Source organism: Nycticebus coucang, chromosome 4 (assembly GCF_027406575.1).
Source record: "Nycticebus coucang isolate mNycCou1 chromosome 4, mNycCou1.pri, whole genome shotgun sequence".
NCBI classification, from domain to species: Eukaryota; Metazoa; Chordata; class Mammalia; order Primates; family Lorisidae; genus Nycticebus; species Nycticebus coucang.
In genome coordinates, this window is record NC_069783.1 from 72,566,719 (window position 1) to 72,579,743 (window position 13,025).

The 13,025-nt window shown below is 40.5% G+C and overlaps 1 protein-coding gene across 3 annotated transcripts in view; it reads left to right on the plus strand.

The window, feature by feature from the left end:
* STAMBP (STAM binding protein) overlaps positions 1-11,068 on the plus strand; it is a 36,228-nt gene extending 25,160 nt beyond the window's left edge. For all 3 annotated transcript variants that reach the window (XM_053588298.1, XM_053588299.1, XM_053588297.1), the window contains 4 exons: positions 42-179; positions 8,255-8,367; positions 8,937-9,036; positions 10,436-11,068. In XM_053588298.1, the coding sequence (XP_053444273.1) occupies positions 42-179; positions 8,255-8,367; positions 8,937-9,036; positions 10,436-10,492 (408 nt within the window). In that variant the 3' untranslated portion in view covers positions 10,493-11,068. The remainder of the gene's footprint in view (positions 1-41; positions 180-8,254; positions 8,368-8,936; positions 9,037-10,435) is intronic.
* Positions 11,069-13,025: the final 1,957 nt, after the last annotated feature.

A 13,025-nucleotide genomic window follows, 5' to 3' on the forward strand; every position in this document is an offset into this window, starting at 1 on the left:
AGTACCAGGGAATTGTGACAAGCTGTTTTCTCCTTTGACAGATGAGAAACGAATTTACCATTACCCACGTTCTCATCCCCAAGCAAAGTGCTGGATCTGACTACTGTAACACAGAGAATGAAGAAGAACTTTTCCTCATACAGGATCAGCAGAGTCTCATCACATTGGGCTGGATTCATGTAAGCAATTCTGGGCTCTTTGAGGGTTAGTCTCTTCTTTCATAGTCATGTAAACACTGCTCATTTCTTTCTTTCTATTTATTTTTTGTGTGTGTGAATTTTTCTCTTTTTAGAGATGTGGTCTTGCTCTGTTGCACAAACTAGAATGCAGTAGCATAACCACAGCTCATTGCAACCTTGAATTCTGGACTTAAGCAATCTTCTTGTCTCAGCCTTCCAAGTCACTGGGACTCTAGGTGCATGCCACCACACCCAGCTAATTTTTTTAAACACTTTTTGTGGAGATAGGATCTCGCTATATTGCTCAGGCTGGTCTCAAACTCCTGGCCTCAAGCAATCCTCCTGCTCTGATCTCCCCAGGTGCTGAGATTACAGGTGTGAGCCATTGCACCGGTTTTAAATGAGCCAAGGAAGTTAATTCAGATATTTGGATTTGGTGTTTCTTAAAGCAGTGTATACCTTTATATAAACCTCAGAAGAGCTTCCAATATCCATGACTTTTAGGTGTTTGCATATCTTATATAGTCTTCTGGTAATGTTCAGGTATAATATGATTCCTTCCCTAAAGATAATTTCTTAATTTTTCTTTGTATTCCTTTTTAACACCTCACTATTACAGATGAAGGTACTTTTCATGATGTGTGACAGAGTTTCAAATACATTGGCTTATTCCCAGATTTAGGAAAATTATACATGCTTATATGCCAGAATTTGGGAAATACTGACCTAAGAGTCAATTCCATGTGCCTTCTGTCCTTTCTCTCATTAAATTACATTAATATTGGCTGTTTGACTCATTGTAATAAATAAAGGAGAGAAAAATTATTCTTTATGTGCCAGGGGATACAAATTTGAGTAAGATATGATTTTAGCCTCATAAAGGAGATTAAACAAATATACAGTAACTTCACATGAGGCACAATATGTCAAGGGCCTCAAAAGGAACCAACAGGGCACTATGGAATTCAGAAGAAAGAGGGATCATACCTGCTGTAGTTTAATAGAATTTTTTTTTTTTTATTGTTGGGGATTCATTGAAGATACAGTTCATTAAAATTTTTGACAACCCAGACCAACAGGGAGTTCCATAGGGGAGGGACAGCATGGGGAATAGGCAGACTCTGTTTTTGTAGCTATTAAGTGGTCCAGTTTGCTGAGATTTATGGTTCATACCAGGAAATAGTGGTCTTAATGTGATAGATTGGAGTCATTTTCTGGAAGGTTGGATAGACAGGCAGAATGGTTATGCTTTTTTTTTTTTTTTTTTTTTGAGACAGAATCTTGTGCCATCATAGTGGCTAGAGTGCAGTGGCATCATCATAGTTCACTACAACCTCAAACTCCTGGGCTCAAGCGATCCTACTTCAGCCTCCCCAAGGTCAGGGACTACAGCACATGCTACCACATCTGTGTAGTTTTTTTCTATTTTTGGTAGAGACCGGATCTCACTCTTACTCAGGCTGGTCTCAAACTCCTAACATCAAGTGATTCTCCCACCTTGGCCTCCCAGAGTGCTAGGATAATAGGCATGAGGCACCACACCTAGCTTGGTTATTATGCTTTTTAGTTAAGTGGAGAATTCTTAAAGGTTTCTAAGCAAAGCAATGACGTGATTAAAATCAGACATTAGAAATTTTTTTTTGAAACAGAGTCTCACTATGTCACTCTGAGTAGAGTGCTTTGGCATCACAGTTCACAGCAACCTCAAACTCTTGGGCTTAAGCAATTCTTTTGTCTTAGCCTCCCAAGTAGCTGGGACTACAGGCATCCACCACAATGCCCAGCTATTTTTGGTTGCAGTTGTCATTGCTGGCCTGGGCTGGGTTTGAACCCACCAGCCTCAATGTATGTGGCTGGCACCCTACCCACTGAGCTACAGAGCTACAGAGTGAGCCCATACATGAGCAATTTTAACATAAAGACAGTTTTAAGGCAGGTTGTGGCAGAGAGAGTTTGACACATCAGTCAATATTAATGTAATTTAATGAGAGAAAGGACAGAAGGCACATGGGACTGTCTCTTAGGTCAGTATTTCCCATCATCAGCTATGATGATGCCATTGTACAAACTAATAATAATGATGATGAGCTTGAGTGATGGCACTGTGTTTGGGAAAGAGGAGATGAATGTAGGATTTCAGAGAATTTAGAGAATGAGTAATAGAGAATGGCTAAAAGTCAATGATGACTTAGAGATTAGGGGTCTAGCAGCGATCATCTCAGAAGCAGAAGTAAGCAATCCAGGAGGAAGACTTCTCTGAAAGTGGGGTTCTGTTCTGAGAATGTTGAATTTCAGGTTATGGTGAGACATCACATCATTAGAGGTAGTTATCAGAGAGTTGGAACTGTGAAGCTAGAACTTGGGAGCAAAGTCAAAGCAGGAGATAGGGATCCCGAAGAGAGCTGACCTTGGAAGCCTTAGAAGTGAGGGGAAGTTTGAGAGCAAGAAGAGACTGACAGGCAACGTGGAGGACAGGCTGCCTGGGGAACATGGAAAGCAGTCAATGATGAACCAAAAAATACATGAAAAGGGTGAGGGTAGTAGTCAGGCACAGAAGCCACAGGAGAGGGACTGCTTTAAGAAAGAATTCTAGGATGTTAATGATGTTACATGGTACAGAAAGCTGCAGAATGATTAGGAGTTGGATTTAATGAGGTTATTGAGGACCTTGAGAGAGTGGGTTTTAGGCAGTGGTGGGAGTACGGTGGAAGGGTTTAAGAAGTCATGGGGACTGCGGCTGTGGTGATAGTGAAGTGTACACTGCCGTTCTGAGGAGCTTATAGTGGTGTCTAACCTTTTTGTTTCCTGCTGCACATTAGAAGAGTTGTTTGGGGCCACATATTAAATACACAAACACTAACAAAAACTAATGCGCAAAAAAAGTCCATATGATTTTTTGCGATAATCCAACACCACAGAAAAGCAAAACAGCATATATTTGTGTCTTGCCTCTTTTGCTTAACATTTTCAAGGTTTATCCACATTCTTACTTGTAGTTATCTGTACATATTTCTATGACCAATGAACCAGTGGAAGAGATGTAAATACTTAAGAGAGACAAAGTAATGTAGTGAGAGGGAAATACTGAATCAAAAGTACAAAAAAGAAATTTGTCTTAATATGGACAGAAAAACACCTGTTCCTCTGAGACAGGATGGAAGGAAGTGAGAGGAAGATACAGAGAGATTTTTGAAATGAATTTGAAGAGGCTGAATGAACTCATTTTAGACAATCTTCATTTCAGTAAGGTTGAAGTGTAGATCTGCTGTCAGACAGGAGGGAGACAAAGGTAGATTTAGAAAATAGAAGAGATGGGAGAAAGTTTGAAATAATTACTACTTAGACTTCAAGTAGAACTTAGCCATAAGTGAATAAAAGAATTTCTAGGTTTCAACAGTGGCCCAGCTACGAACAAATTTAAAGCCTAAATTAACAATTGCAATCAGTGTAACCTGGCTTATTGTACCCCCAATGAATCCCCAACAATAAAAAAAAAAAAAAGCCTAAATTGATAGTAGTTTAGCTTTTTGTTCTCCCAATGATATTTCTGCACCAGTCCTTCCTAATTTGGGTTTACAAACAAATAAATAAACAAAAAGGAGACTATGTTAGTTTAAATCTTAAAACTGGCAACAAGAGAATGTAAAAGATCAATTCTTCCATTTTGCACTTTGCCAACTATAAATCAGCTTTCCTGGTCAAAAACTTTGTATAATCATGGATTAGCCACCAAATTTTATCTAACCCCCCATCCAGTATTCAAGCACTCCTCTTCTTGTCTCAACCCCATTTAGACCTTATCACCGTATTATGTGGCCATTCTGCTCCTGCCCAGGTGCGCAGACAGCCTCAGCATTCACTCTTACTCATTCTTGTTCCTTTGACATATTATTTTCTCTTCCTAAAAGCACTTTTCTGTATTCCCTAGCAGAGTGGACACAATGAACATAATTATCCATCAAGAAACTTAACTATGAAGCAGGGCGCAGTGGCTCACACCTGTGATCCTAGCACTCTGGGAGGCCAAGGCAGGTGATTGCTTGAGCTCAGGAGTTCAAGGCCTGCATGAGACCGTGTCTCCACTAAAAATAGAAAAGTAGCCAGGTGTGGTTGTGCGCGCCTATAGCCCCAGCTACTCGGAAAGCTGAGGCAAGAGGATTGCTCAAGCCCAAGTTTAACAGTTGTTTATTGTACCCCTGCTGTGTATCTCTTTATTATCTTTCTACCTACCTAACTTTAGATTGTAGGCCTAGATTGGCTTGTGTAGGCCTTGTGTGCTCCCAGTTATCATACAATACTAGGCTTTCATCATGGGATGAGAGGTGTTGGCACTGACTGTTGCTCTCCAGCAGTCTAAAGGATTATATTATCATCAGGTAGAGGCTTTGTTTCCCCTGATGGTTTTTCCCCTGAAGTTCTTAGATTCCCATGAGGATGCATGTGTGGACTCAGCTAATAAGTTTCTACCCTGAAGACTTTATTCACAGTAAGCTCATCATGGCATTCTATGGAGCGGTGCTTCTCAGATGAAGCAGCACAGAAGAACTGTTTAGTGAGCTTTAAAGAAAAATGTTTCATCTTGTAGGATATTTCCAAGGTGGGGCACAGGAGTCTGGGCTTTTAACAAGCTTCTCAGGAGATTTGTGCTTTTAGACAGCAGGTTTGAAAACACTGGACAATTTCACTTGTTTATTTTGTGTGTTTTTCTGTTAGTGGAGGTCAGTGGTCTTTTTAAGTCACATTGCATCTATCTTTTTCCATTTTTGTTACCTAAGAACATACCTCCTCTAAGATGAACATAAGTCATCTTAGTTCATCTAGTTGTTTGTTTTGTATACAAAACATGTGCTTAAAACATAAATTATTGCAAACACATGAAATAAACAGAAACATTTAAAAAGTGCTTCAACTGACTGCCTTCAAGTTGCAACATCTTACACCACTTCCAAACAGGACAGCCTCCTTTGCAGGAGTTAACCACCCATTGAAATCCAGGTGGTCCCCTACCTCCCATATCTTCTTGGATTATGCTTTAACTACAGAACAACTTTTGCCTATAAAGTCTCAGACTTACACTCATACTTATGCTTGACCTTTTAATACCTCTGCTGGGAAGAAAAATCATTCATCTAATTGTCGTTTATTGAGTCCTTGGCATGTGCCATCTGTTCCAGAACGAGTGACTCGTCATATGGAGGGAGCTCATGTGGAACCAAATAAGTGTTGATGATCATTAGAAATTATGTTTCTTGAGGGTGGCATCTGTGGCTCAGTGGGTACGGTGCTGGCCCCATATACCGAGGGTGGTGGGTTTGAACCCCACCCCGGCCAAACTGCAACAACAACAAAAAAATAGCCAGGCATTGTGGCGGGCGCCTGTAGTCCCAGCTACTCAGGAGGCTGAGGGAAGAGAATCTTCTGAGCCCAGGAGTTGGAGGTTGCTGTAAGTTGTGATGCCACGGCACTCTACCAAGGGCAACATAGTGAGACTCTGTCTCAAAAAAAAAAAAAAAGAAATTATGTCTCTTGAACAACCAAAGCCTGAATCATCCACAGAGATACCGACACTTCTGAAAAGGAAAAATTCCTGTAGGAAGTTGTGAAGGCCATTCTTATGACATTCATTCAGTTGTTGAAGACACCCACCAACTTTATCTACTGACTTCTATTTTGATAACCCCACTAACATCTCTGATTTTGTGGATCTTTGAGTGAATCCAATATTGTAGTCCTTGAGTTTTCCCAATTTGGTTCAAGAACTGGAGAGTCAAAGCAGGAAACATCAGTAAACAGTCTCCTCTCCTGTTTCCAAGTCTGAGAGGCACTGTCTCTACTCCCACTCTACCTGTGATCTCTGCACCATGGAGAGCCAACCACCCCACTCCTCTGACACCCATGACACTGGTCTCCCCTCTTATCTCCAGCTGGAAAGAGCCAGATACACAAGTCTTCCTGCCTACAGCACCCAAGACACAGAGGTGTTCTGATCTCAGACTTGGGGCTCCCATACTGCAATTCCACAGTGAAGTTCTCTTCTCCCATGTCCATACCTCCAGTGCCTGAGACCACCGGGCTTTTCTTCTGTCTCCAGTCCTAAGATGCAGATCCTCACCCATCTCCACACACCCACCATCACTGACACTGATTTCCTCACATGACTCCACTCTCCACACCTGCTAAGCCTGGCTGAATACTATGCACCCGATGCAGGTCCCCACCGTCGCCAGTCCCCATGCACTACAAGACCCACCACACACAGCAACCCCAGGGAAAATTTTGCTTCACACCTGGAACTGGGACCTTGATTTCCTTTTAAGAGGACAAAACTCATTTAACTGGATATGGCACAATGTCAAATTCTTCTGTCTTGTCTACTCAAACCTCAGAATTCAATTTTTCTCCCACCCTGCAGTGATCTTGGAGCTTCAACAGTGTAGATCAGTATCTTTCCCCCATAGGGAAGGTTTGAGCTCTGCCCTCAAGCCTTCTCTATCCCCCACTAGTTTAATGGCCCAATGCCTTGATCCTCCTCTCCCCCAGGCTCTGCAGCCTATAGCCCTCCATCCAGCAAGGAACTCCAGAGCCCATCAGGCACACTAAACTTCACAGACCAGTGGGAACAGAGATCCTATTTTGAATACCACAGATTGAAAGACTGTTCTCTCCCTTGTGTTCACTCCCCTCTTTTTGTCTGCCTGCCCCTCCCATCCCTAGTAAGTGTTCAGACTACCTGGCATCTTCCACTGCCTTCCAACAGGGAAAGCCAAAAAGTATTTCAACACAACCTTGTCCTCTGAGACCGCTGTTCCTGAGAAGGTCGTCTGAGTGAATTAAATGAAATATGCTGGGTTATTTTGTATGTTGTCTGTAACTGTAAGCTTGGATGGCCTGCTCTTGCCTGGGCTTAGCATTGTGTTGCCTTCTGTTAAAGATCACCCTATCCAGCATGCCCTCTAAGGAATCCCAGAATCATGATTCTGTACCACGTGTGTGAGGACGTCTCTAATACATGCAACTGCCTAGGAATTGAAGTAGGGCGGTCTCCCTCGCCCCTCTTGGGACATTTCCACACCACTGCTCTCCAAAACATCTCATCCTATTTAGCTGTCACTCTGCTGGGGCTGCTTTGACCTAAGTTATTCTTTTAGTCACTTTTGTCCCCTTCCTCTCTCTCGTTGTATCCCTGACCACAGAGAATTCTTCGAACTTTCTTTGTTTATTCTCCTCATTTCTGTGAACTCTTTTATTCATTTGATTCCTTATTTTCTAGGGCTTTATAGTGGGAGTATGTATTTTTGCTTTTCTTTTAATTTACAGAAATTGCATGTATGGTATATAGCATAATGTTTTGAAATATGTATGCATTGTGGAATGGCTAAATCAAGCTAATTAGCATAAGTGTGTATTACCTCAAAACTTCCTTTGTGGTGAGAATGCTTAAAATCTACTTAAGCAATTTTCAAGTATGTAATACATTTTTACTAATTACAGTCACTACATTGTACAGTAAATCTTTTGAACTAAAAAAAAGTGAATTATGGATCGCTTCACATAATCATGTCAAACTATACTTATTTTCAATGCTGGAAAGGAACTCTCTTATTATGAGCTTCAGGTGTAACCCTCATAGTTGCAAATGGCTTTGTACTTGAAAAGGAGAGTATAGACAGCTACTGAGAAATATTAATCTTTACCTTTCTTCCTTGGTTGTACAATAGAGTGGTTCCTCCCTTATCCTCGATGGGTACCTTCCCAGACCCCCAGTTGATGCCTGAAACCATGGATAGTACCAAAATCTACATATACTATGTATTGTCCTATACATACATACCTACGTAAAAGTGTAATTTATAAATTAGGGACAGTGAGAGATTCACAGCAATCACAATAATAAAGTAGGATAGTTATAACAACATACTGTAAGAAATTTATGTGAATGTGGTCTCTCACAACATCAATATAATATTTTCAGACTGTGGTTGACACAAGTAACTGAAACCTTGGAAAGGGAAATTGCAGGTAGAGGGGGATGACTGCGATCCTCATTTACAGTTCTCTTTCTTTTCTCTTCTCAGACTCATCCCACACAGACCGCCTTTCTCTCCAGTGTTGACCTACACACTCACTGCTCCTACCAGATGATGTTGCCAGAGTCAATAGCCATTGTTTGCTCTCCTAAGTTCCAGGAGTAAGTATGTAGGACATGGTTCTGGGCGTTACAAGGAGGTAGTAGGAAGAACACTTTGGAGGAAAAGGTCTCTATTATTGAGACCTTGTTCTTTATAAAATACATAGATTGTAATATTAATTAGTTGCTCTAAGGGGCTTCCTTTTAAGCCCTATAACCTGATGAATCTATCATGCTTGTTTAAAAAGATACTAAATATTCAAGAAATGTCTACAAGAAACTTCAAGTGTTTGACTTGAAGCAATAGGAATTTTAGGACTTTGATGTTGGATTGGGAAATTTCAAAATTGGACAGATTATCTCAGTATGTTACTTCTTCATTACAAATCTTGTTATCTATTCTGAGTTCTCTCAGCAAAACCAGTGTGGTGATTATGATGAGTCATTATCTAGCTATGATTGACTCACCAGAGAAGAGACCTGTGAGAAAGCATCGTGCAGAAGATGTCTCAAAATGACCTATGCCTTGCTGTGTGCCTGTGTGTGTCTGTGTATGTGCGCACACACGCACATGTATGCACATGTTAGGGACTTTGCTTGACTTTGACCTATGCCTTTTCTTATTTCAGAACTGGATTCTTTAAACTAACTGACCATGGACTAGAGGAGATATCTTCCTGTCGCCAGAAAGGGTTTCACCCACACAGCAAGGATCCACCTCTGTTCTGTGTACGTATCTATGTAGAAGAAATTGGAGCTGAGGTTCAAGCAGGGAGGACAGTCAGGGATGATGAGGGGAATTGTCCTTTATGGCCTACATAGACCTCCATAATAGGGACATAACACGAGAAGCCTTAATGGGATAGGAAGAGATTTGCATCTGCCACTGTATATTTTTGATTAGGCTGTTTACCCTTCTTGGGCCTCAACTTTCTCATCTGTAAAATGGATATAATAATAATAGTAATGCTTTATAGGGTTATTGAGGGGATTAAATAAAGTAGTGTGTAGAATGTAACTAATGCAGTAGCTGGCTTATTATTAATAAATGTTAGTTTTTTTCTTCATCAATGTCAGTTCCTAAGCCTGTACATTAATAAGAAACTTGAATGCAAAGGAAATAAGCCACTTAAGGGTAGATAAATTAAATACATTTGTCCTGGAATTTTGCTTAGACAATAGAAATCTTATGACCCTCCCAGGAAGTTGGTTATTTTGTAAGTTGTGTTCTGTGAATTAAGTTTAGTTGATGATCAGTGTGTTTCAGTTCATCCTCTGAGAGCTAATGTGATAGTGTTGTATTACTCCATGCTGGCCATGGAGCATTATTTCTTTTGGGTTTAGAGAAAAGTGCCCAATATGCCAAAGGAATTCATAACCTTGTCACATAAAAGGAACTGAGGATGTTTAGAAGTCCCAGGAAGAACCTGGGAGGTGACTTCAAGTGTTAGAAGAGTTGATGCGTATTTCATAGCACTTTTAGCTCTAAAACTAAGACCTCATAGAATGCTAGTTTTCAGCTGAATAAGAAGAAGAACCTTCTGATAAATCTGTTCAAAAATAGATTGTTCTGCCTTGGAATGTAATACATGTTCTAGGTACTAAGATATTGAAACAGAGACCACAAAATCAGGGGGAAAAAGCCTGGAATACCAATGCCCTAGTTTTCACTTATAAAACCCATGATTTATGCCAAAAGTGAGCATTTCCCTCCACCCCATGTGATTATATTATATGGTATAATATCCCATGTGTTTATCATCTGATTGACATGGCCCCAAATTACAATGAACTCAGTAATTCTTTTCAATAAGTGTATATTTTAAGAATGATTCTACAGTATTTGTTCCCAAGATTTAGCAGCAAATGCCAAACCAACCAACCAACAAGAATGACCCTAGGATATACATACATTTGAAAAATTAATGAAGACATATGGGCAGACGTTGATCCACTCTACGCGTAGGAATTGATAGCAGTAATGATTCCTATACCCCTTGCCATAACTATCACTTAATTAGCAACCTGGCTTCCAGACTGGAAACCACTGGCCTAGAATGAGCATTTTAAAAAATAACTTTTCAGGATTGTCTAAGACTTGACTAGTCTTTCTTTTTCTCGCTTGCAGAGCTGCAGCCATGTGAGTGTTGTGGACAGAGCCGTGACCATCACAGACCTTCGATGAGCACTTGAGTCGGGCACCTTCTAAGAACTACAAAATCATATCAGTGTACTGTAGCCCCTTAATTGAAGCTTTCAAGCTTTTTTAGCCAGAATAGAAAGGGGGCATCACTTGGGGAAGAACTGATTTTCTGTTTCTGGTTTGAAAAGAAATAACTGAATGTATTTTTTAGGCAAGTCTAGAAAAGAGCATGATGACACTAAAGCAATTGTAACTCAAAAATTAAGTTAAAGGAATGGTATAATGAACTCCCATACGTCCTTCATTCTAAAGTTGCCAATCGTTAACATTTTTTTTTCTTTTAGCTGTCCTTCAGTTTCTACACCAACCTGCTTATTATTTACCCCTGCACTAAATAAGGGAATCTATGCAGAAATTTGGAAGCCATTTAGATAATATTTGGAGTTTTCCTGTGGTTTATGGTGATATTAATGGGGCTTATTATAAAGATGAAGGATAGCTCACTACATCTGACCAGATGGTGAGGCTTATAAAACCTTGAAGAGTGATTTTGTCAGGAATTATTGTTATTTAAAAAATATTGCAGAATATTTTCCTGTACAATAAAATAAAATTTAACTTATGTTTGTGTGCTCTAGAGTGATCCTTTTGATTAAGCATCGTATACATGGGTTAAATAAAAGGTCTGGTGGGCGGCGCCTGTAGCTCAAGGAGTATACCAGACGTGGCGGGTTCAAACCCGGCCCCGGCCAAAAACTGCAAAAAAAAATAAAAGGTCTGGTTATTTTGGGAAAGGTGAAGGGAAAATGGAATCTGAGATGTATTGACATTAAAAGTGTATCCTAGTTCAGTTTTAATTATTCAATGTTTTTTCTGTGCCTTTTGCCGGCGTGTGAAGGCATCTCTGTTCTTTGGTGCTGTTGCAAGTGGGTCATCCCATTTACTTCCTCCTTATGCCCTACAAGCTTTCTGCTGGGAATAGTAGAGCCTTTGTTTGGAGTATCAGATTACACTCCAAATAAATGATTACATTCCCCAACCACCCCACCCTATTAATTTGATTGCATTAGCCATTCTTTTTTGACTAAGTAAACACCTAAGAAGGTGTTTGAAGCTGTAGTTGATACTACATTTTTCTTTCTATGAGCTAAGCCTGGTATTCTAGGTGGCCTAGAAATAATGATGTTATTTGTGACACTTCAGGTGAGAGCAGGAGAGTAAATACCTTGGATAGGGGAAGAGTGATTTCTTTCTATACCAAATTCTGTACGGGAGAAAAAAATCTGTGAATGTATAAAGTTTTGCTTCATCTTAAAAATTGTATCCGAAATATATTCTTCTTTACTACTTAGGTTAGTGGTCCTTGAATCTTTCCCCTGAAGAGCTAAGTCTCTGTATTCTTTTTTTTTCTCTTGGGTTCTTAACTCCCAAGGTAGTAGAAATTAATTCTTCAGCAGTTTTTGGTATAACTCAGACTGAGGGGCCACGTGAGTTTGGGCAGGGGGAGAAGTGCCTCCTTTCCCTGCCGCAGCCCAGGACAGCCGAGCTGTTCTACCCTGCTGTCACAGTCCTGAGATTACCCAGTCCTGTACTTTCCAAGAAATCCATCCCTTTCTTTATCCGTTTTCCAGGCTACCACTTAGTTTACAGCTTTATTACCTCTTCCTTGGACTATTACAATATGCTTTTTAGCAAGTCTCTTTGTTTTTAGTGTTTCTTCATCCCAGGCTGTTCTGCGCTTTGATCAGAAGAAGCTTCCCACATTACAGCCATCCTCGTGTTTCCTCTCTTTCTCAAAAAAACCCCTGCAATAGCTTTCTATTGTCTAAAACCTAAATTTAGCCTTTATGGCTTTTTTTAATTAATTAATTTTTCAAGACGGAGTTTCACTTTGTCACCCTGGGTAGAGTTGCCATAGCGTCATAGCTCATAGCAACCTCAAACTCATGGAGTCAAGCAATTCACCCACCACCTACCGGCTATTTTTTAGAGATGGGGTCTCCCTCTTGCTCAGGCTGGTCTTGTACTTGTGAGCTCAAGCAATACACTCGCCTCGGCCTCCCAGAGTACTAGGATTACAGGCATGAGCCATGGTGCCCAGCCCCTAAATTTAGTCTTTAGTTAAAACTTTCCACCTATGGCCAGTTAAAAGTTCTTACTGCTGGCTTACACATTCAAATATCTAGGGAGCTTTTTAAAAAATACTGATGTCTGGGTGGTGCCTGTGGCTCAAGGAATAGGGCGCTGGCCCCATAGGTGGTGGGTTCAAACCTGGCCCCAGCCAAAAACTGCAAAAAAAAAAAAAAACAAAACTGATGTCGGTACCCCACTCTACACCATTTAAATTTGAATCTCTGGGGAGGGGCCCAAGACTTTGTTTTGTTTTTGTTTTTGTTTTCATCTTTCAAGCTGCTAGAATTCTCAAGTGGTGCAAAGGTGGAAAACCACTGCACTGGTCATTTATACCTAAGAATTGTGAGCTCTCTTATCGGTCTCTGCACATCATAGACAATCACTAAATGTGTGTTGAACTGAAGTGAACTATGGAGCACACATGGCAGCCATAGCAATCATC